At 33.0% G+C, this 21197-nt stretch overlaps 1 protein-coding gene across 1 annotated transcript; it reads left to right on the top strand.

Moving 5' to 3' along the window:
- The first annotated feature begins 1718 nt into the window (after positions 1 to 1718).
- On the top strand, positions 1719 to 13900 carry LOC149895474 (uncharacterized). Its single transcript, XM_090118997.1, has 14 exons — positions 1719 to 1807; positions 2777 to 2920; positions 3680 to 3769; positions 4221 to 4427; positions 5096 to 5185; positions 5817 to 6014; positions 6783 to 6902; positions 7660 to 7827; positions 8520 to 8666; positions 9504 to 9623; positions 10708 to 10836; positions 11931 to 12071; positions 12801 to 12929; positions 13762 to 13900. The coding sequence occupies exons 1-14, from the start codon at positions 1780 to 1782 to the stop codon at positions 13833 to 13835; spliced, it is 1785 nt and encodes a 594-aa protein (XP_089975123.1). The 5' UTR covers positions 1719 to 1779; the 3' UTR covers positions 13836 to 13900.
- The last annotated feature ends 7297 nt before the right edge of the window (positions 13901 to 21197 follow it).

Raw genomic sequence — 21197 nt, 5'->3', positions numbered from 1 at the left:
GGCGCTGAAATATATTCTGTAGTATTGCGTAAATTGAATGGTGCATTTTTGATTTGTGAACCATTTGTCTTCGCACTAATATTTACAGATATTTGTGAAAATTAAGCTTTTGCATAGAAAACTTAGATACTATAATATTAGCTGTTCACCCCTGTTCTATCCGGGTTGTAATTTTTTTTCAAAATATTAGGACCGTATTATTCTATGCCCATCTCCTGGTTCTAAGCTATCTTCCTACCAATTTTCAAAAAATCGGTTCAGCCGTTTTTGAGTTATGAATTATGTAACTAACACGTGCATTTATTTAAAAAATATAGATAGTTATTTAAAAAAATGTTGTGTGGTTTTGTAAAACTACGGTAAAAGTGAAACTGTTCGAACGGTTCCGAACACTGCTTTGTGTAGCGCATGTCGCGTGCCGAGTAGGTATACCTACTCGGCAGCAGCGATACACGCGACATGCGCTACACAGACCAAAAAGTTTGAGACGATGTAATAAAAGTTTCACTTTAATAGATAGATAGTTATAGATAACGACATGAATAACTACCAAACCAACTTAATAACTTTCATAGTCTTCAGGGATTGAGAAAATGTGATTTTCATACAAAGTCGCCTGATAATATCGTTATCAGATTATATTCACACCTGCATTGTATATGACGATTAAAGATATTTATATATTGATAATGTTCAAATTTGAGTATAATTTTACCTTTATCATTACAAACTATAAAACAAAGTTGATTTCTGATATCTGTCTGTCTCTATGCGTGCTTAGAATTTCAAAGCATGATTCATACCATAGACAAATATAACCTAGATTCTATTTGTCCATGTTCATACTACACCGTGACGGGTACGGTACGTGCTGGAGCCGGGAAACAAATGCCCTATCCCGTCCGTGTCCGAGCTAATCATATAAAAATTGGTTGTCTGTAAAGTCGGTTTACTGGCGATAGTTGAACGTGACAACGTCCGATTGTGCTTCTTTGTCGCTCGTTCCGCGCTCTCGCTTGCACTTCAAGCCTTACATGGAATGCCTCAGAGCGAGGTAACGCCGCATGAGTCATGTTTTTTCGAGCGTGCAGCCGGCTCTATCGAATTATAAGACGTTGTCACGTCAAAAAACGATACAATAATGTTTGACCGCCCCGGACGGGACACGGTCCGGTCGCGACACGGGGTAGCGTAAATCATCTTTAAAATTACCTACCTAGCGAATTTTGATGCGTTTCTTTTACTAGATACTAGATAAAGTTGTTCAAGAAAAAGATAAACAATTTGTTAAGATTTAGACAACACAGACAGAGCCGTGGGTGGAAAGTTAGTTAAAAATAATAATTAATCTAATTGAATACTCCATCGACCTTCCCTTTTTCACTTTACTGAGTTGTTCTTCTTTTACTTCGCAGTCAGTTCTTCTTTTTCTTTGCAGTTTTTATATATAGAATTTAAAATAAGATTAATAAAATAAGGTTTTGTATATTAGAACTACCTCCTAAACATTTTACCGCATATTATTACATGTAGGTACCTACGTATATACCTATTTGTATTTAAGTACATAAAAAATAATTAACATATTATATTTTGTAGAAATAATAATAAAAAGTGAACTGTCTAAACATCACTATATCTACGTATTAATCACCAATTTATTGATAAATTATCAAATAATATCCTTCAGGTGTTTCGATATTTTTAATACACTGATAGTTGTGTCATAGTTTAGTAAGTTTAGTCCTATAGGCATAGTACTCTGTGTTAGGTAGTGAAATGTACGGAAAAATAGTTATAATTGTGGGTATGTATTTTTATTGTATTGTTTATTAACCAATTGTGAACAAGGAGAGTTATGTTCTTCATGTTTATTTATACAGGGTGTCCCACTGTTGGTATACTAAGCTCAAAGGAGGTTATAGTTTTGCATACGCTGAGTTCGTAAAAATACTTATAAAATTCCAGACGTTTTTTTCAAAAAGATGAATTCTTAAAACTCTATGTATGTACCCATAACAAGCAACCCGCTCAACTTTGCCACCAGCACGTGAGCTATCGTTTGTTTTCAAAGACAAAATGCTCACATTAGCGAAGCAGTACATGCCGTCTGTCTGCGCGAAGCTACAGAAGAAAACATGAATTTTCAGGAAAAATTTATCAATTTTTTTTAACTTTTAATTTTGTTGTTTAAGTATTTTTTACGTGATCAGTGTATGCAAAACTACAAGTCCCTTCGCGGTTTGTATACCAATAGTGGGACACCCTGTATATTTTCTTTTAGTATGTAGTCGATACTCGATAGATTCATCTTATTCATGTGAGAGTTTGCAATCGAACTATTTAAATACGTATAGTTACGTAGAAATGACTTAGAAGAAACAATACTTTTAAATTTGCAGCTTTTTCAATTAATAAAATCGATGTTTCGTAATAGGTTAAATAGGAACTCTTTTTTTATAACCGACTTCAAAAAAGGAGGAGGTTCTCAATTCGACCGTCTAGATTCTCTACATTGTTTTGCTATTTTCATCATTATTATTCTACTTTAAGCATTATTTATTTGTTCTTAACACTAATTTCAGTAATCCTTTAATAACCACACTATTATTAGCCCTATAATTATTCATCTTAATGCTCTATTTGGTATATTCGCGCGATATACTTATTATCTCTTGAAAACCATACCTTTTTTATTGTTTATCCTGATAATTCAAAGGTAAATAAATGTAATGACCAAGTAAGTCGCGTTTAAAATTCCTTATAATATTTTCAGCGCTCGTCCATACAGCATCAGCTCTATGGCAATGCACCAATGATAGTGACTGTTCGAGTCGAAATGGTAGTATATGTGTAGAAGGTACTTGCAAGTGTCCCACGGGACAAGAACCTGGGAGGGGAGGAACGGATTGTATTAGGGGTAAGTAAACCTTATTTAAATAAATAAATCCTATATCCTACTTCCTATCCTACTATCCTACTAATCCTATCCTACCTATCCTATCCTACTAATATTATAAATGCGAAAGTTTGTGAGGAATGAGGATGGATGTGTAACAAACATACACAATTTTTGTTACTCTTTCACGCAAATACTACTGAACCGATTACTATGAAATTGAGCACACGTATAGAGGGTAACTTGGATTAACACATAGGATAGGTTTTATCCCGGAAATCCCACGGGAACGGGAACTACGCGGGTTTTTCTTTGAATAAGTATGCGGGTGAAGCTGCGGGCGGAAAGCTAGTAAATAAATATTTCAGAACAATTTTCACATACGGCACGATGTGATCCCATACTAAGCTTTCGCTTGTGTTATTGACCCTTACGGTCGATTCATTAAAAATCCTCGATTCGATTTCCCGCAGCATAAAACGGTAGCTACCCAGCTACCGTGTCATAGTACGATATTTTGATTTCATTCACCGACTTTAAAAAAAGGAGGTTCTCAGTTCAGTCGATATATTTTTTTCGTTATTCTATTTTCTTTAATTTTTAAATGCTATTGGTATTACCACAAAACAATTTAAACACAGTCTAACTTTAAACCAGGGATCTGTCACTTTAATAGTTGTCTATGTGAAATACGACAAAACCAGATTAAAGAGAACCCGCGCTTAAAGTTAAACCCTGTCTAAAGCTTTTTGTGGTAAGACAGTAAATATTTATTTCCAGTTGCACCGTATTATTCGTCGCCGTGCGTGGACACAACTCAATGTTCAAGACTATTTAGTAACTATGAATGCAGACAAGTAACTAATTCAAGTAAGTTATTTTTATGGTTTCTTATGATTGAACGTATAGGAAAGTTTTGTTCTTGTTTCTTTTGAACTTAAAGCTGATATTTACATAAATCTTTGATCTAGCTCTAAGATAACATTTTCTATTCTTTCAATAAAAAAATACATAAGTAGATACTCAATAAATAAATAATAATTTTACAATTCAGTTCATAATCGTCATATTACCTACTATATTGTTAAACATTTTTTTTATTCTAAAATAATAATATGAGTTACACTTTCATAAGCAGTCTACATAAATCACAATACACCTCAATAATTATTATTTTGACCTATAACATAATGTTACATATTATATAATATACTTAATACAATAAAAACATTTTTTTTGGGAATTGTTTAATAGTTGCCTATTCAACCATTCCCAAAAAATTTTACACAATTTATACAATTTTTCCAATTTTTTTCTTTAGCAATCTCAATCTGCGCTTGTCTCCCCGGCACCCATTACTTCCTCGGTCGTTGTTGGAACACGAAATCCTTTGGCGAATCTTGTACAAGGGATGAGGAATGTCTATCAACCCCTAGAGACCCGTTCAGTTTAAAGTGTGATGGGGTGTGTGTGTGTTCTGATGGGTACTATGAACGGCAGAGGGGGGAGTGTAGGAAGATTGGAAAAGGTAGGTTTTTAGGATAAATTATTATTAAGGAATAAAAAATTGTTTATAGTATCAATGTATTAAAAAAATTGGTTGTTTATAAAGTAGGTTTACGATCGAGATGTTTACGTGATAACGTCTTATTGGTGGCAGCGCTCGACATGAGACGGGAGATCGGTCCGTCTCTCTCTCGTTATACCTGCGATCGCGCTCGTGAGGTTTTGGTGTGACACAAGTTTCTGAACATGTCACCCGACTAAAACGATTTTAAAAACGTTATCACGTTAAAAAAAATTATAAAAAAACCACTGTTATTTCACCACACTAGTTCTTTGCCATATGTATAGTACCTATACGGTAATAATTAAGATTTGAAGAAAAGAGAAACAATCAAAACACATTTTTTCGTCATACTAATACACCATAATCTCTTGTCTTCGACTGTAGTGCCTTGGTAACTGAAAACATTTGAAAAAATATTGTTTTTTGTACATATGTAATTAAAAGTGTATACGTAGTTCGAAATAAACATTGCTTTACATAGATTTACATTATATTTAGTGTAAAACTCTGTCAATGTATAGTGAAGATGCGATTTATTAATTTAATTAATGTAAAACAAACAGGCGAGACTGAAATTAAAAACTAAAAATACGGGTAGTTATACAAAACTAATTTAACATTTTCAGCGGTCGGCGATGGTTGTGTGGTAGACTCTGACTGTCAGTTCACAGGAGGCGCTTGTGATATTAACACGTTTTCTTGTGTTGATAGTACTGGTAAGTTTTTATTTATTAATCATTATAAATTCAGTGTTGGTAAGATCTTTGTTTATCTGTAATTTTTACATTTAATTTTCATCGTAAAAACCATCACAACTTTTAAATAAATACATCAAACTTTATTAATTACTATCCCACTAGCGAACAATCTAGATTGTAGAATAATTGCGTGTCCGTCACCGCAGGTGTGCGTTGCGTTATAATAAGCTATTGTTACAAACGCAAATAATAAATAAACTCCAACAATATAGAACATTCTTTATTCTTCTAATAGCATAGATTAAAAATTAGCTCTTTAAGAAATCACTTAAAAACGGGATAAAACATCTTTCAGTACCCAAAATCCTATCATCGAAGGTTCGTAGAACAGCACTCGTTCGATGTAGAACACTCAATGACGGACCGCGCAGTGCAAGCGGTGCACTATGTCCGTCACCGCAGCTGTGCATTGCGTTATAATAAGTTATTGCTACAAACGCACTTAATAAATGAACTCGAACATATACATAGTATTTTTCTAATAGCACAGATAAACAAAACAATCTAGAAAATTCTATAGTCTTCTAATAGCACAGATTAAAAATGTATCTTTTAGAAGCTATTTATAAATGGAATCAATATCTTTCAGTACCCCAAATCGCAGCATCGATGGTTCTAGAACAGCACTTGTTCGATGTAGAACACTCGATGACAGACCGCACAGTACAAGCAGTACACGATACAGCGTGTAACGCAAGTGTTGCGTGTCCGTCACCGCAGCTGTGCGTTGATAGAACGTGCGTTTGTCCGGTTGGATTTTATATGTATGAGGATAAGTGTTATGCAGGTTAGTTGTATTTTATTTATTTATGACTAGATTTCCACCCGCGGCTTTGCCCGCGTTTTCATAGAAAATAATGCATAGTTCCCGTTCCTATGGGATGAAATGTAACCTATGTCTTATTCTGGGTCTTCAGCTACCTACATAATAAATTTTATTGTAATCGGTTTAGTAGTATTTGCGTGAAAGAGTAATAAACATCCATCCTCACAAAATTTCGCATCAATAATATTAGTAGGATGATTTTTCTGAAAGTAACGATTCAATTTCTAATGACTTAGTGACTTAATGAGACTTACTAAAGTTATTTTCTTAATAATATGTAGGTAGTAGTAGAAATGGTAGTAGGTAATTTGTATGAAGTATTAGTGGGTAGTTTTGAAATTACAATTATTTTGTAGTAGTTTTATTTATTGGTAATAATTTTACATTGTAGAACATAATATGTTGGTATTTTATAATATGTGTTGTTTATAATATGTAGTTTCAAGCAGTTTTTAGCAATAATTTGCCTTTTTTGCAATAATATTTTTTTATTTATTCGTAATTATTTGGTGTGTTTATAATTTACATTAATTTCTTCGCAGTGAAATAGTTTTGATACAAACAGTACTAATTTACGTGATCATTCACTATCCTTTTCAAACATTTGTTGTATATAGTTTAACTAGTATTCTTCTTTTTTTTCAATCTACCCTCTCTGTTTTTCAATAAATAAGTATATTTTCTTTTATCCTTATAACTATCTGTACATATAAATTTATATTATTTCAGAATTAGGAACACCATCCACCCCTGAGCAATGTGGTGGTCTCTTAGCGACTGTTATAGATGGTGTATGTGCTTGTCCCCCTAACTTCTTTTATAATGTTAATATGAGGGACTGTATTAAAGGTAAGGTTTTATTTATAAATACGTAAATTTTGTTTAAGTACATAAAGAATATAATAAAATTAACATGTGTGTTTCACGCTCAGGGACAAAAATTGGGATGGAATTTGAAAAGCAATTTCTTTCTCTTTTTTTTACCCTGCCTTTAAATTAATTTTTATTAATATGTCATATTTAGCATGTAATGAGAAAAATCTATTGTATTTTTATAAGATGATGAATTGAAAAAGTTTTTATAAAACTTATTATCTAGTTTCTATAGAATGAAAATGACACAATTTTATATAATATGCATAAAAAAAATAACTAATACACTTGTCCAATTAAACTCGACGTCCCCTTTTGTTAAATTATTCAAATAAAGAATTATAACACATTTTTTTTCGGCTCTTCTACGTTTTTGAATCGATAGTAAATATTCAAGTGCGTAAAGTTATTTTAACGGTCATTAATTGTTTTGAAATTCATATTTAGTTTTTTATAGCATTCAAATTCTTTTTTTTAATTTTTAAAGAATATTATAAATTAAAATAATTCGATTTGTTTTATTTCGTTTTGTTTTATAATATACTAGCTTCCGCCCACAACTTTGCCCCGTTCCCGCAAGAATTTCGGGAAATCCTTTCTTAGCGGATGCCTACGTCCTAACATCTACCTGCATGCCAAATTTCAGCCCGATACGTGCAGTGGTTTGGGCTGTGCGTTGATAGATCACTATATCAGTCACCTTTGAGTTTTATATAATAGATTTTTATTCCAGTAACACGCCGAATCACCGATTCTTGTGTGATCGACGCAAACTGCCACACATTCGGGGCGGAGTCCCGCTGTGGGGCGCCACGGGAGCCCTGGGGCTTCCGCACTTGCGAGTGTATCACTGAGAACGCGGTGTGGGACAGTAGTAGGAATATGTGCAGGCTGTTCGCTGGTAAGAAATTCGAACTCAAACTCAACTCAAACTCAAATCTAACTTAACTTAAAATTTTACCTAAAAGTTAAGTCAATCTCGACTCAAACTCAACTTAAAATAAAATTCAACTCAAACTCAAATCTAACAACTTAAATTTTACCTAAAAGTTAACTCAAACTCAACTCAAACTCAACTCACACTCAACTCAAACACAACTTAAATTTAACTCAAAGTCTACTCAAACTCAACTCATACTCCATCCTTGACTGACTTCCTATACAATTTGAAAATTTGATAACTTTTCTTCAACTGCCATCTGAAATATCACCTCTAAAAATCAGCGCTGCATCTTATTCATAGACTAGCTGCGCTCCGTGGTTTCACCCGCGTGGCACCGCTCCTGTTGGTCTTAGCCTTCCTCGATAAATAGGCTATCTAACACTCAAAGAATTTTTCAAATCAGACCAGTAGTTCCTGAGATTAGCGCGTTCAAACAAACTCTTTAGCTATATAATATTACTAACTTACCGCCCGCGGCTTCGCCCGCTTTGTTTAAAACCTAACAAATTATATACTAAAACCTTCCTCTTGAATGAACTCTATTGAAAAAAAAACACATCAAAATCCGTTGCGTAGTTTTAAAGATTTAAGCATATACAGAGAAAGCGACTTTGTTTTATACTATGTAGTGATTATATAATTTTTTATAGGTGTTGGTGAAACATGTTCAATAGACAGTGACTGTATGGCCGGGGAGGTCGAAATCAACTGTGTCTTGAATGATGAGGGTGTTGGTTATTGTAGGTGCCCAGCGCATTTGACTGAAATAAATGGATTGTGCTTGAATATGGGGCTTGGTGAGTATATAATATAAATCATTATTTATATTTAACTAGCGGTCCGGCCCGGCTTCGCCCGTGGTACATATTTACGTTTTCTCTACGTAAAAACCATCCTCGTACTTCAAGGAATATAATAAAAAAAGAATTATCGAAATCGGTTCAGCCGTTCTCGAGTTATGCGCTTACCAACACATTTTGCGATTCATTTTTATATATAAGAAGATATAATTTACATATATGTATAACTGATTTATATATATGTTATATAAATAATTATATTTATAAATAAATAAATATTTCAGGACAATTTTCACACACGGCACGATCTGATCCCATACTAAGCTTTCGCTTGTGTTATGGAAACCAGATGGCTGATAAACATACATAAATTTTAAATAAATACTTACCTAAGTATATGGATAAATAACACCCAGGTTCCAGACACAAAGCAAACATCTATGTTCATTATATGTATTAGTTTGGAAGAGCATATTAATAAACGTTATCCATCTTATCATTCCTAGACAAATATTTTGTGATAATGAATAATTCATTCTGTACAAGCATTTTATAAAAAAAACTTCCAAAACATATACATATTATTTAAATAAGTGCATCAGTCATCAGTCATTTGGCCATAAAAACTTTCCTCACACTCTAACTAGATGGCGTTATTAATTATTTTTTATTTTCGTCTCAAACTTTTTGCTCTGTGTAGCGCATGTCGCGTGACGGTCGAACCGTACGATAATTATCGTAGAAATACGATAATTTTGTGCCTAAGTTTCACTTTTACCGTGGTTTCATAAAACCACAGAACATTTATTTATTATTAACTATTAATTATTACAGAATTGGGTGACAGCTGTCAATCGAGTCTAGAATGTACCGGAACAGCGAATACCGCTTGTGTTAGTGGTAAATGTGATTGCGCTGAAGGTTTCCAATTGGAAGGCGAACAGTGTGCGCCTGGTAAGTAAAAATATATCACAAAAAGACATTGAGTTACTATGTACGTACGTACTAGAGAGGCCATCGCTACTACACTTTTTCTAACACGAGTTAGAGCCAATCGTCTGAAACCAATTTTTTTTTGTTACATTGATTGGTTTTAATTGATAAGTTTATTCATATTTTTTTAATAAGATAAACAATATTTAATTGTTACATTGATTGGTTTTAATTTATAAGTAATAAAAGGCAGAATATTTGCAAAGTGTATGACTCACTAGCCGGCCCGCGCCGCCATCATATTTTGTTCGTGTTGTCCTCTCTATAATAATACCTCAATGCAAAAAGAGTATAAAGTTAAAATATATCCCAAAAGAAGTGTAAAGGTCAAATTTTGAGTAAATCAAAGGCAAAATATTATATAATATCAAATGAAGTTTAAAAGTCAAATTAAAAAGTAAATGCTTCTTCAAGTAAAATTTAAAATGTTCAAAATGTTTCCATTTGAAAGGCGGTCAGTGTGCGCCTAGTAGACAAAGTGAGTCGTTTGACTAACTTTGACAGTTGACTATAAATCTATAATAATAGCACATATTATAATGTAATAGGTACAAGACTATATTAAATAAAAAAAGGTATGCGTGTACTAGAGTACACACGTAAGAAGTGAAACTTCTTTATGACCTTAAAAATGTCACAAGTATGGCGTAACGCAAAAATGTCACGCGTACAGTGTAACGCAAAAATGTCACGCGTACGACGTAATGCAAAAATGTTACACTAAATTTTTGTCCAACCCCGATAAAGAAGTTTCACTTCAATATTGATTATTTATTGAATTGAAACATCTTTATCGGGGTTGGAAAAAAATTTAGTGTAACATTTTTCGTTACGCGTGACATTTTTCCGTTACGCGCCATCTATTTCTTATCCCTACCACGCGTGATTCAACGTATTTCTGTAAAGTTGCATATAGTAAATTATTTTTTGAAAAATAAGGTCATAAAGAAGTTTCACTTCTTACGTGTGTACACTAGTACATGCACACATTTTTTATATTAAAGTATCTGTAATATAAAAATCAATTTAAAATTCTTTTTTACAGTTATCGGAGGGCCCTGCACATACGATACAGACTGTGTTATAGATAACACAATTTGCAAGGACAATAATGGCGTCTCCACTTGTCAGTGTGATCAACAATATGTGGCTTATGATCAGCAGTGTTGGACAAGTGAGTTTCTTTATTTTAATTAAAATATATGTTTTACAAATTCGTCAAACACTTTAGTCCATATTCTGAAAATAATTAAAAGGTACGTTCCCACCGTGTCGTGACGACAGATAATCGTGTAGTTTTAAGTGTCGTGGCTTATATGTTTAAATGGAGGTGTTCACATTTAGAACGACACAATTTACTGTCGTCTACGACAGTTTTTGCAGTGACGACACTTTGTCGTGACAGTGGGAACGGCAAGCACGACAGTCGTAAAACGATAAAAAATCGTGGACGGCAACTCTATGACGTCCATTGAACTCAGGAGAGTAAACGCACTGGTAATCACCAAGCGAACGCAGAGGCGACTAGATTTGTAGCTTGCTGATGATGTGTAAACGACAAAGCGACTGCCAGGAAACGATAAAATGTCGTCGCGATCCAATGGGAACAGCTAGATACGACAGTCGCTAAACGATAAAAAATATTGACGACAAACAATCGTTATAATGGGAACAGGTAGAGACGACAGTCGTCGAACGATAAATTAGTCGTTACGACATAGTGGGAACGCGCCCTAAGGCCCCAGGTTGTTGAAAAATAACAATTTTTTATCCACTTGAATACAGACGATTTCAACACTACAAAGTGTTGAAATCTATGTATCTATCTATCTTACTAGCTTCGCCCCGCGGTTTTACCCGCAGTGCTCCGCTCCTGTTGGTCTTAGCGTGATGATAATATATATATAGTCTATAGCCTGCCACGATAAATGGGCTTTCTAACACCAAAGAATTTATCAAATCGGACCAGTAGTTCCTGAGATTAGCACGTTCAAACAAACTATTCAGCTTTTAGTATAGATTAAAATAATGTTGATAATAATGATAGAGATATTAAAAACATTATTTAGGGCCGATTTTTCAATGCTTGGATAAAACTTATCCGTCCAATAAAGTAATACACAATAATATTAAAATGTCACATAAACTATCAAATACGGGCAATTAGAATACGTTTTTAAAATGGTAGTTTTATACATTATTCGACGGATAAGTTTTATCCAAGCATTGAAAAATCGGCCCTTAATAATACAAATATTTTATCCCCAGTATCCCCCGGCTTCAATTCCACATGTTCTATAACAGAACAATGTACAGCATCTATGGGAAATGCGGGTACTTGTGTGGATGGTTCTTGTATGTGTTCTAGCGGGTACCACTTTAGGGATGGTCAGTGTTGGCAGATTACTGGTAAGTCATTATTTATTAAATGATGATTTTTTTATTGTTTCTGTTCTTGTTGCAAATTGTTAACATATACAGGGTGTCCCGCTGTTGGTATACTAAGCTCAAAGGTGGTTATAGTTTTGCATGCGCTGAGTACGTAAAAAAATACTTTAAAAATTCCAGATGCATTTTTTTTCAAATAGATGAATTCTTAAAACTCTTTGTGTACACCTCTAACAGGCAACCCGCCCAACTTTGTCACCAGCATGTGAGCTATCGTTTAAGATTGTTTTCATAGACAACATAGACAAATAAAACATGGATTTTCAGGAAAAACTTAGCAAAAAATTTTTGACGTAATTTTGTTGTTTCAGTATTTTTTACATGATCAGTGTATGCAAAACTACAAGTCCCTTCGCGCTTAGTATACCAATAGTGGGACACTCTGTATAGCATACATATTATATCGGTAATAGTTGTAATGAATTACTTCTTGAGCCTCTTTGAGCTCTTTTGATGAAAATGTAATTAATTCGCATCACTAACATGTAAATGTTATGATATTTCTTTATTAGGGAAGAGCCTAGTGCGGGGTCCGCTGTCATAAACTGTATATATTTAAATAACCTTCTTTTGGCAAATAAATATAATTTTTTTTTTTATCATTTTTTTTCTCAGAAGTTATTTGAAAAATGATATGTACATGGAATATTTCAAGATAAATGATTTAGTAAGCATTTCTATTCATTTCAGGTCTATTCCAAACATGTTCTCGTTCAAGCCAATGTTATTTGCAAGGAATGAGCGATGTAGTTGTTTGTAGAAATGGCAGGTGTCAATGTGACTTTGACCATCCTTATTCTGATGCATTGCAGACTTGCAGTAAGTTGTTTGACTAACTTGACTATTTAAGAATAAGTTGACTATTTTATGGTTAACGTTGACTATTTTATGGTTAACGTTGACTATTTTATGGTTAACGTTGACTATTTTATGGTTAACGTTGACTATTTTATGGTTAACGTTGACTATTTTATGGTTAACGTTGACTATTTTATGGTTAACGTTGACTATTTTATGGTTAACGTTGACTATTTTATGGTTAACGTTGACTATTTTATGGTTAACGTTGACTATTTTTTTGTTTATTTAATGTTATAACTTAGATTAACTTGAACAGTTTTTGGACTAATATTAGTTAAACGTGTGTCGTTATGTATTTTTAAAACTGTAAAACTTGTAGACTTGCTGTGCTGTGAGTTATTTGACTATGTAAGAATAAGTTGATTATTATAATTTACTTGACTATTTATGATAACCTAAGTATCGTTTAATTGAGTATGTATATTTGGTAAAATTGACTATTTTGTTGTTTACTTGACTATGTATGGTTAAATGTCTATCTACTTATGGTTTACTTGATTATTTATAGTGAACTTGACTATTTATAGTGAACTTGACTATTTATAGTGAACTTGACTATTTATAGTGAACTTGACTATTTATAGTGAACTTGACTATTTATAGTGAAATTGACTATTTATAGTGAACTTCACTATTCATGGTTAAGTTGACCATTTATAGTTTACCTGACTATTTATTGGTGAACTTGACTATTTGATTGCTTACTTGATTATTTACAAATAGTTAATTATTATGACTTATTTGTTAATTCTAACATGATGATATTAATATATTTTTCTTCATTCCACAGCATCATCTGGAACCAGTATAAGTGCAAGCATCTTTATAATAGCTGCTGCTGTGTTTACTTTTATAAGAAATTAATGTATTTATTAAATAAATAAATTATTTTAAAATATGCTATTGTGATTATTTAATAAATTATTATCTGTACATAATTAAATAAATACTCAAATGTAGTAATGTTCGTTTTATTTATGAAGCCTTGTTAATAATTCTATGGTAGTGTAATTGGGAACCATATGTACAAACTACCGTTTGCAATATATAAAACTACATAGTATAAAACAAAGTCGCTTTCTCTGTCCCTATGTCCCTATGTATGCTCAAATTTTTAAAACTACGCAACGGATTTTGTTGCGGTTTTTTTATAGATAGAGTGTGTCAAAAGAAAGGTTTTAGTATATAACTTATTATGTATTAGACAAAGCGGGCGAAGCCGCGGGCGGAAAGCTAATAATCTTATATATAAAATTCTCGTGTCACAATGTTAGTCTGCATACTCCTCCGAAACGGGTTGACCGATTCTCATGAAATTTTCTGTGCATATCGGGTAAGTCTGAGAATCGGCCAACATCTATTTTTCATATGTACCACGGGCGAAGCCGGGGCGGGCCGCTAGTAAGTATATAAAGTGAAGTCCCGTGTGGTAGTGGGGTAAGGGGCAGATGCATTATGCATACATCTGTTTCACTGATCGATTTTCTTTAAGGACAAATAGGTGAACAGCCTTCTGTGTCCTACCAGACCGAGACTTTTTCATTCGTCTCCACCGGGAATAAAACCCAAGATCCTTGATATTATTTTATAAAAAATACAACGCAAGCTTAAGTCGCTAAACATGTAGGTAGCTCTCTCAATAGTAAAAGAATTTTTAAAACGATCGAATACACAGTTTTTCACTTAAATTTTATCTTACAAAGTTAATAAAAATCAATCACATATTGAAACATTTTACATTTCAATAAAGTGTAAGAACAACAAACAACAATTTGTTCAATAAAGTGTATTGGGATTGTCCTTTAGTAAATCCTGAAATAAAGAAAAAACATGTTTTCTATAAGTAGGTAATATAAAAGGTAATAGTTATATTATTCAAAACAAAACCAGACGTAATCGAACAATTCATTAAAATCGAATTAGCGAACGACACCGCCATTTTCGAATTAAAAATACATTATAATAATAACTTTATTGTGTACTAGTTATGCCTGCGACTTCGCGTGTGAGTCGGTATAACTTTTTAATTTTGTTTCTTTAGTTATATTGTGTTTATTTTTTACTAGCTTCCGCCCACGACTTTGTACGTGCATCCCCGTTTTCCCCCGTTCCCGCAAGAATTTCGGGAAATCCTTTCTTAGCGGATGCCTACGTCCTAACATCTAACTGCATGCCAAATTTCAGCCCGATACGTCCAGTGGTTTGGGCTGTGCGTTGATAGATCACTATATCAGTGACCTTTGAGTTTTATATATTACTAGCGGCCCGCCCCGGCTTCGCCCGTGGTACATATGAAAAATAGATGTTGGCCGATTCTCAGACTTACCCGATATGCACAGAAAATTTCATGAGAATCGGTCCACCCGTTTCGGAGGAGTATGCAGACTAACATTGTGACACGAGAATTTTATATATATATAGAGATATAGATTTACGTGTGTATCAATGTAATTTATTTATTTATTTATTTTACAAAGGATAGCCAACAATTGTTAACACTAATTTTAGACATACAAGGAGAATGCAATTTAACAAATCAAGTGCAACAATTAATTATAGGCTAACACCACATGCCTTCAAAAACGGTTATGATTTAAGAACAAAAAAAAAAACTGATAGCTACACAAAATAACGTTTAACAATTATCAATAAAATATCTATTTAAAAAAATAATTTCAGTCATATTAAAATAAAATCGGAATACAAAATTACAATTTTAAAATATTAAATTAAATTACATAAACACCAACTTAAAAATTCATTTTTTTATATAAATTATGTATTGTAAATTATGTAAATTATGTAAAACATAATGTATTGATATCTATCTTTCAAAATCTGGGATAAAATAATGCTGTGCATGCAGTTAACTGTATTGTAATTTGAAGTTATTTTGTGTACATAATACATACCTCTATCTATTCCGAATTGGTAGTAAATAGTTTTTTTTTAATGTGGGGTAATCTTCCAAAGATACCCATGGCCCCCGGGGAAGGAGCCGTGGGTTATGTCAGATTCTTACCGACTAAAACCCCACTGTGTTCCGTCGAGCCGCTTTAGTGATGGGGCCGCGGGTATTGGTTGGAATTCTTCCGCCGTACCTAGTATCTATGTACTATTTAGTAAAACCCATACAAATACTCTTCTAGGAGAAGTCTATTTGAATAAATAAATGTTTGAGCTTTGAATATGTTTCCTGCTTTTCTAGAGATTAGGCCAGAAATTTAAACTCTACTCTCTGTCTTGCCTAAGTGTGAATTTTCAATCGAATTCAATTTTTTATCTTCCATGTACGGACATCAAAAACTTACATTATTACCAATATTAAAAGTATCTCGATTCTCGTTTAAGTTACGTGCAAATTGTAACAAAATGGTTTTCTAGTAAAATAATGTTTTACATGTTAATAAAGGCATTTCCTATGAAGTTAAGTTATAAGTAACTAAGTAGGTTTCCGCCCGCGGCTTCGCCCGCGCAGTCAAAGAAAAACCCGCATAGTTCCCGTTCCCGTGGGATTTCCGGGATTGTGTCATTTTCCCAGGATAAAAAATAGCCTATGTCCTTTCTCAGGTATCAAAATATCTCCATACAAAATTTCATGAAAATTGGTTCAGTAGTTTAGGCGTGATTGAGTAACAGACATACAGACAGAGTTACTTTCGCATTTATAATATTAGTATGGATAACGAGTCTAAAAAAGTACTTATGTTACAAGAACCTAATATGTATTGCTTTAAATTGGTGTAGATCATAGAAAAAACAATAATAATTGTCTTGTTATTTAGATTTCTATGGTGTAGATATAAGAATTTTCCAATTTGGCTTAGCATTTTTGTCATTCAACTTTGGGATTGGTAGAGGTGCGATCAAATAATACAAAGCTGCCAACGTGTAGGTGAGCGTCCCCACGATATTTTGCCCTCAATTTGTTCCTGCACTAAGTCTGTCTCTTTCTCGTTATGTGGCCAAAGAATTTCAAAATTCGCATCTGCACAATCGACGATAGCCTATGATAAATTTTTCGACGATTCCGCATTTTGAGCGACCAAGTTTCCGCACCATCACTACATAGTATAAAACAAAGTCGCTTTCTCTGTTCCTATATATTATTGTCCTTATGACCCTTTGTATGCTTAAATCTTTAAAACTACGCAACGGATTTTCCTGCGGTTTTTTTAGATAGAGTGAGTGATAATTTATTAGGTTTTAGACAAAGCGGGCGAAGCCGCGGGCGGTAAGCTAGTAGCATACAAATTATATACAATTCGAATAATTTAATACCATAATATGACATGATCTAATTCTAGATGAGGTCAGGAGTTACCACCAAATAAAAAATAGATTAAAAACAGAACAACAACCTTTAAAACACAAGGTGAATAACATCAAGCTCTACATCACACAATCAAGTTATCAACAAATCTCATATTAATTAGAACTATGATTAGAACATTATATTTAACGAAAATGGGAATCAAAATTCTTTAACCAAAAGGGCAAACACGCATCGAAAATTCTGTACGTTTGAATGTATGTAAAACCTTCAACATCCTTACAATAATTAAAACGTCTTTAAATAAAAACCTTTTCACTATAAAATGACCTTTACGCTACTAAAAATAGAATTCAATTTGCTTGCACTTAACAATTCTTTGATATAAAATTCAAAATGGCGTACCCATATACGCAGTTAAGTGAAGTTGAATATTATGTATATGACGATAGAGTTTATTTCAGAATGTAGTGTGTAAATGTTTTTATTTTTTAAACCAAAGCTCATGGCAAAGATGTCGTGTTATGCCAAAGGTCAAATTGTTAAACAGTACCCTTAAAAACCATTTATCGGCCAAGAAAAAACATCGATCCGAATTAAGTAGTAATTAATGACTTGAGGTATTTAATACATTACTTTTTTGTATTATAATTATGTATTTTTTTTAATAAAAGTCATACTAATATTATAAATGCGAAAGCTTGTGAGGATGTGTGTGAAATCTAAGTCGTTGTTGAGTTGTTTGTTTGCTTGAACGCACTAATCTCAGGACCCACGCTTACGATTTGAAAAATTGTTACATAGTCCATTTATCGAGGAAGGCTATATTAAGCACCTACTACCTGTGCCGCGCGGTTTCACCTGCGTGGCCCCACTCCTGTTGGTCTTAGCGTGATGATATATAGCCTATAGCCTTCCTCGATAAATGGGCTATCTAACACCGAAAGAATTTTTCAAATCAGACCAGTAGTTCCCGAGATTAGCGCGTTCAAACAAACAAACAAACAAAATCTTCAGCTTTATAATATTATGTAGTATAGATATATCATCACGCTAAGACCAATAGGAGCTGAGCAATGCGGGGAAAACCGTGGGGCAGCGTTGGTAATTAATATGGTAACTACATAATACAATGAATAAAATTGATGATAGTTTATAGAGATGGTGAAAAGAAAAGAAAATTATAGTATTATTCGTTTTAAGGTGCATTTACAACAAAAGAGCGAATGCTCATTCTAACCTCACTGTCAAATTCTTTTAGTGTAAACAGGCGTAGAGCATTTTTCGTTTTTTTAGCGCGTTCGAAAAGTTCCATGAATGTTCTAATACTGAACAACACTGAATACGAGTTTTCGTTTACACCAAAAGAGCACGAAATAATGCTCTAGCTCTAGCTCTATGTTCGTAGATCTAAATGCACCGTTAGATTACCTACATTTATTTATTATTAATTACTTAACAATTTTTCATATAAACATAATTCACATAATACGACATACTCTTAATCACATCGTTTTTCGAACAGATAAAGTTAAACATTTTGGTCAATTCTCATAAATATGCGATAGTACCTACTTATAATGTATAGCGACTGATATTTTATAAAAGTGAGTTCATTCAATCTATTTTATTACTCAAAATCTAAATGGATGTAACCTTGGCCTTGTTATTTTAGCAAATATGGCGCTCAGAGCTGTCAGGTTTCCCGCGTTTTAACATTTTGACAGGGTAATGGTGGACTCTGTTTTTAATAAGACCTCGTTTTGTTTTCAAAGAGTATTATTTCTGCTTTCTTGATTATTATTCTTATTATAGCGTAGTTTACTGTTAGAAGGAGAATTTATTTATATCAAGTTCATGGTATCCAAATTGTAATGTAATAATTAAATCCTTATATTAAGTACTAGCTTCCGCCCGCGGCTTTGCCCGCGTGGTGTTTTGATAAAAAGTAGCCTATGTTCTTTCTCAGGGTCTAAAGATTATCTGTGTCAAATTTCATCAAAATCGGTTGAGAGGTTTAAGCGGGAAAGCGTAACAGACAGACAGAGTTACTTTCGCATTTATAATATTAGTAGGGATAACATCAATATTAGTAATTGAAAAATAATTGAAAAGTATAAAATCAGAGTTTTAAAAACTTTTCAAAATTAAATATGCTTTCCGTAGCGTATGAAGAAAGAGAATAGCAAGAAAAAATTTGATGATATATACTTATTATTAATTACATTAAGTAATTAATAATAAGTATCGATTTAATAGTGTTTTGATTATGTATAAAATAATAAAAAATCGATCACATGGCGGAATTCAAACCCTATTTTGGTTTCCCGTAGCGATGTACGTCCGTAGCACTTACGTAGGCTAAGGCCTACGACCATATTAGCTCCATGTTAGCTCTAATCAAATTTCATATTTTTAAAAAGAATACAAAGTTCTTTGATTTCTCAAAATTAACCATTTACGTCTTCGTATCCTTTACTGACTCTTCTCTAAAAAATGACAGAAAATATATCTTATTAATCTAAAAATCGAAATCTAAAAAACTTTCAGTCAAGCCAGTCTTTTTCTAATTCTTTAAATTACCCTTTATATTTTCCAAGAATGGTTGGACAAAGTACATCAACAATTATAAAACCCCGTAAAATTAATCAATTTTATATGACGTCATTCAATCCATACTAATATTATAAATGCGAAAGTAACTCTGTCTGTCTGTCTGTTACTCAATCACGCCTAAACTATTGAACCAATTTGCATGAAATGTGGTATGGAGATATTTTGATACCCGAGAAAGGACATAGGCTACCTTTTATTGCGAAATATGTACCACGGGCGAAGCCGGGGCGGACCTCTAGTTTTACATATTTCGATCAGGGATCAACGTTTATTGGTTTCCGTTGTCGTAGAATCATGCAATCTTGTTTGTAAGCATTTTGTATAATCATGTTTGCGATGTAAAAATAACTCAAAAATGGAATGTGAAGAAGAGTTTAATACATTAGAAAATTGCCCAAAGAATGTGCATTATTTGGTTTGATAAATTGTAATAGATTGTATTACAGAATTCATAAATCTAAATGTCACTCACAACTGTATACAGGGTTACTTGTAAAACACCAGCAACCTCGCAGGACAAGATAGCTAACATCATAAGTAACAACATTTGTTCTTCGACTATTGGCATAACGGAATAAATTATTTTTAAATCATATTTTAAGCTTTTATTGTACGCTATATTAGTTTAACATTAGGCGAGATTCTGGTACCACCCAAAAAAAAGTAGAGCCATTACCGTTTCTTGAATAGAGTTTTGTACATATTATAGACAAATTTAACGACTCGATAGAGCTTTTAAGATGTGAGATTTTTTTTGAATATACAGGCGGATATGTTTTCTACCATAGAATAGCACAGTTCCCGAAGAATGTTAGGGAGAAAGAAAGGAAGGCAAGGAATCACTACATATTATAAAATAAACTATAAAGTCGCTTTGCGCGGTCTGTATGTATGCTTAGATCTTTAAAATTACGAATCAGATTTTCATGGTGTTTTTAATAGATAGATTAATTGAAGAGGGAAGTTTTAGTATATAATTTACAAAACGGGCGAATCCGCATGCGGAAAGTGTTACTACTTATATTATAAATGCACAAGTTTGTATGTTTGTTACTATTTACGAAAAACTGCAGAACCGATTTTCTTGAAATTTAAAGTATTGTTAAGTCTTAACAATATTGTATTAAAAATATGGTTTTAGCCAATACAGGCGAATGCTTAACTGTATAATCGATATTATACAGATATTAAAAACACTTAATTCCATTTTATATCTGCAGCAAAACATTAACAGCAAGGTAAATTCGAATAGTTAGAATAATAACCAGCGAAGCCTACATAGAAATTCCGCCTAGCACCCTTGCATGTTGCGAGAGAGGTCACTTTATGTTGGTCGT

The sequence above is a fragment of the Colias eurytheme genome, chromosome 31 (assembly GCF_061535395.1).
Source record: "Colias eurytheme isolate Ceu_HAF_F1 chromosome 31, ilColEury1 Martin Lab GWU primary, whole genome shotgun sequence".
Classification (NCBI taxonomy): domain Eukaryota; kingdom Metazoa; phylum Arthropoda; class Insecta; order Lepidoptera; family Pieridae; genus Colias; species Colias eurytheme.
This window is presented reverse-complemented; position numbering and strand designations above follow the sequence as displayed.

Coding starts and splice junctions, on each gene's coding strand:
- LOC149895474 (XM_090118997.1), top strand. CDS start 1,780: ATGTACGGAAAAATAGTTATAATTGTGG. Junction 1,808..2,776: donor AAAAATAGTTATAATTGTGG/GTATGTATTTTT, acceptor TAATATTTTCAG/CGCTCGTCCATACAGCATCA. Junction 6,903..7,659: donor TATGAGGGACTGTATTAAAG/GTAAGGTTTTAT, acceptor TTTTTATTCCAG/TAACACGCCGAATCACCGAT.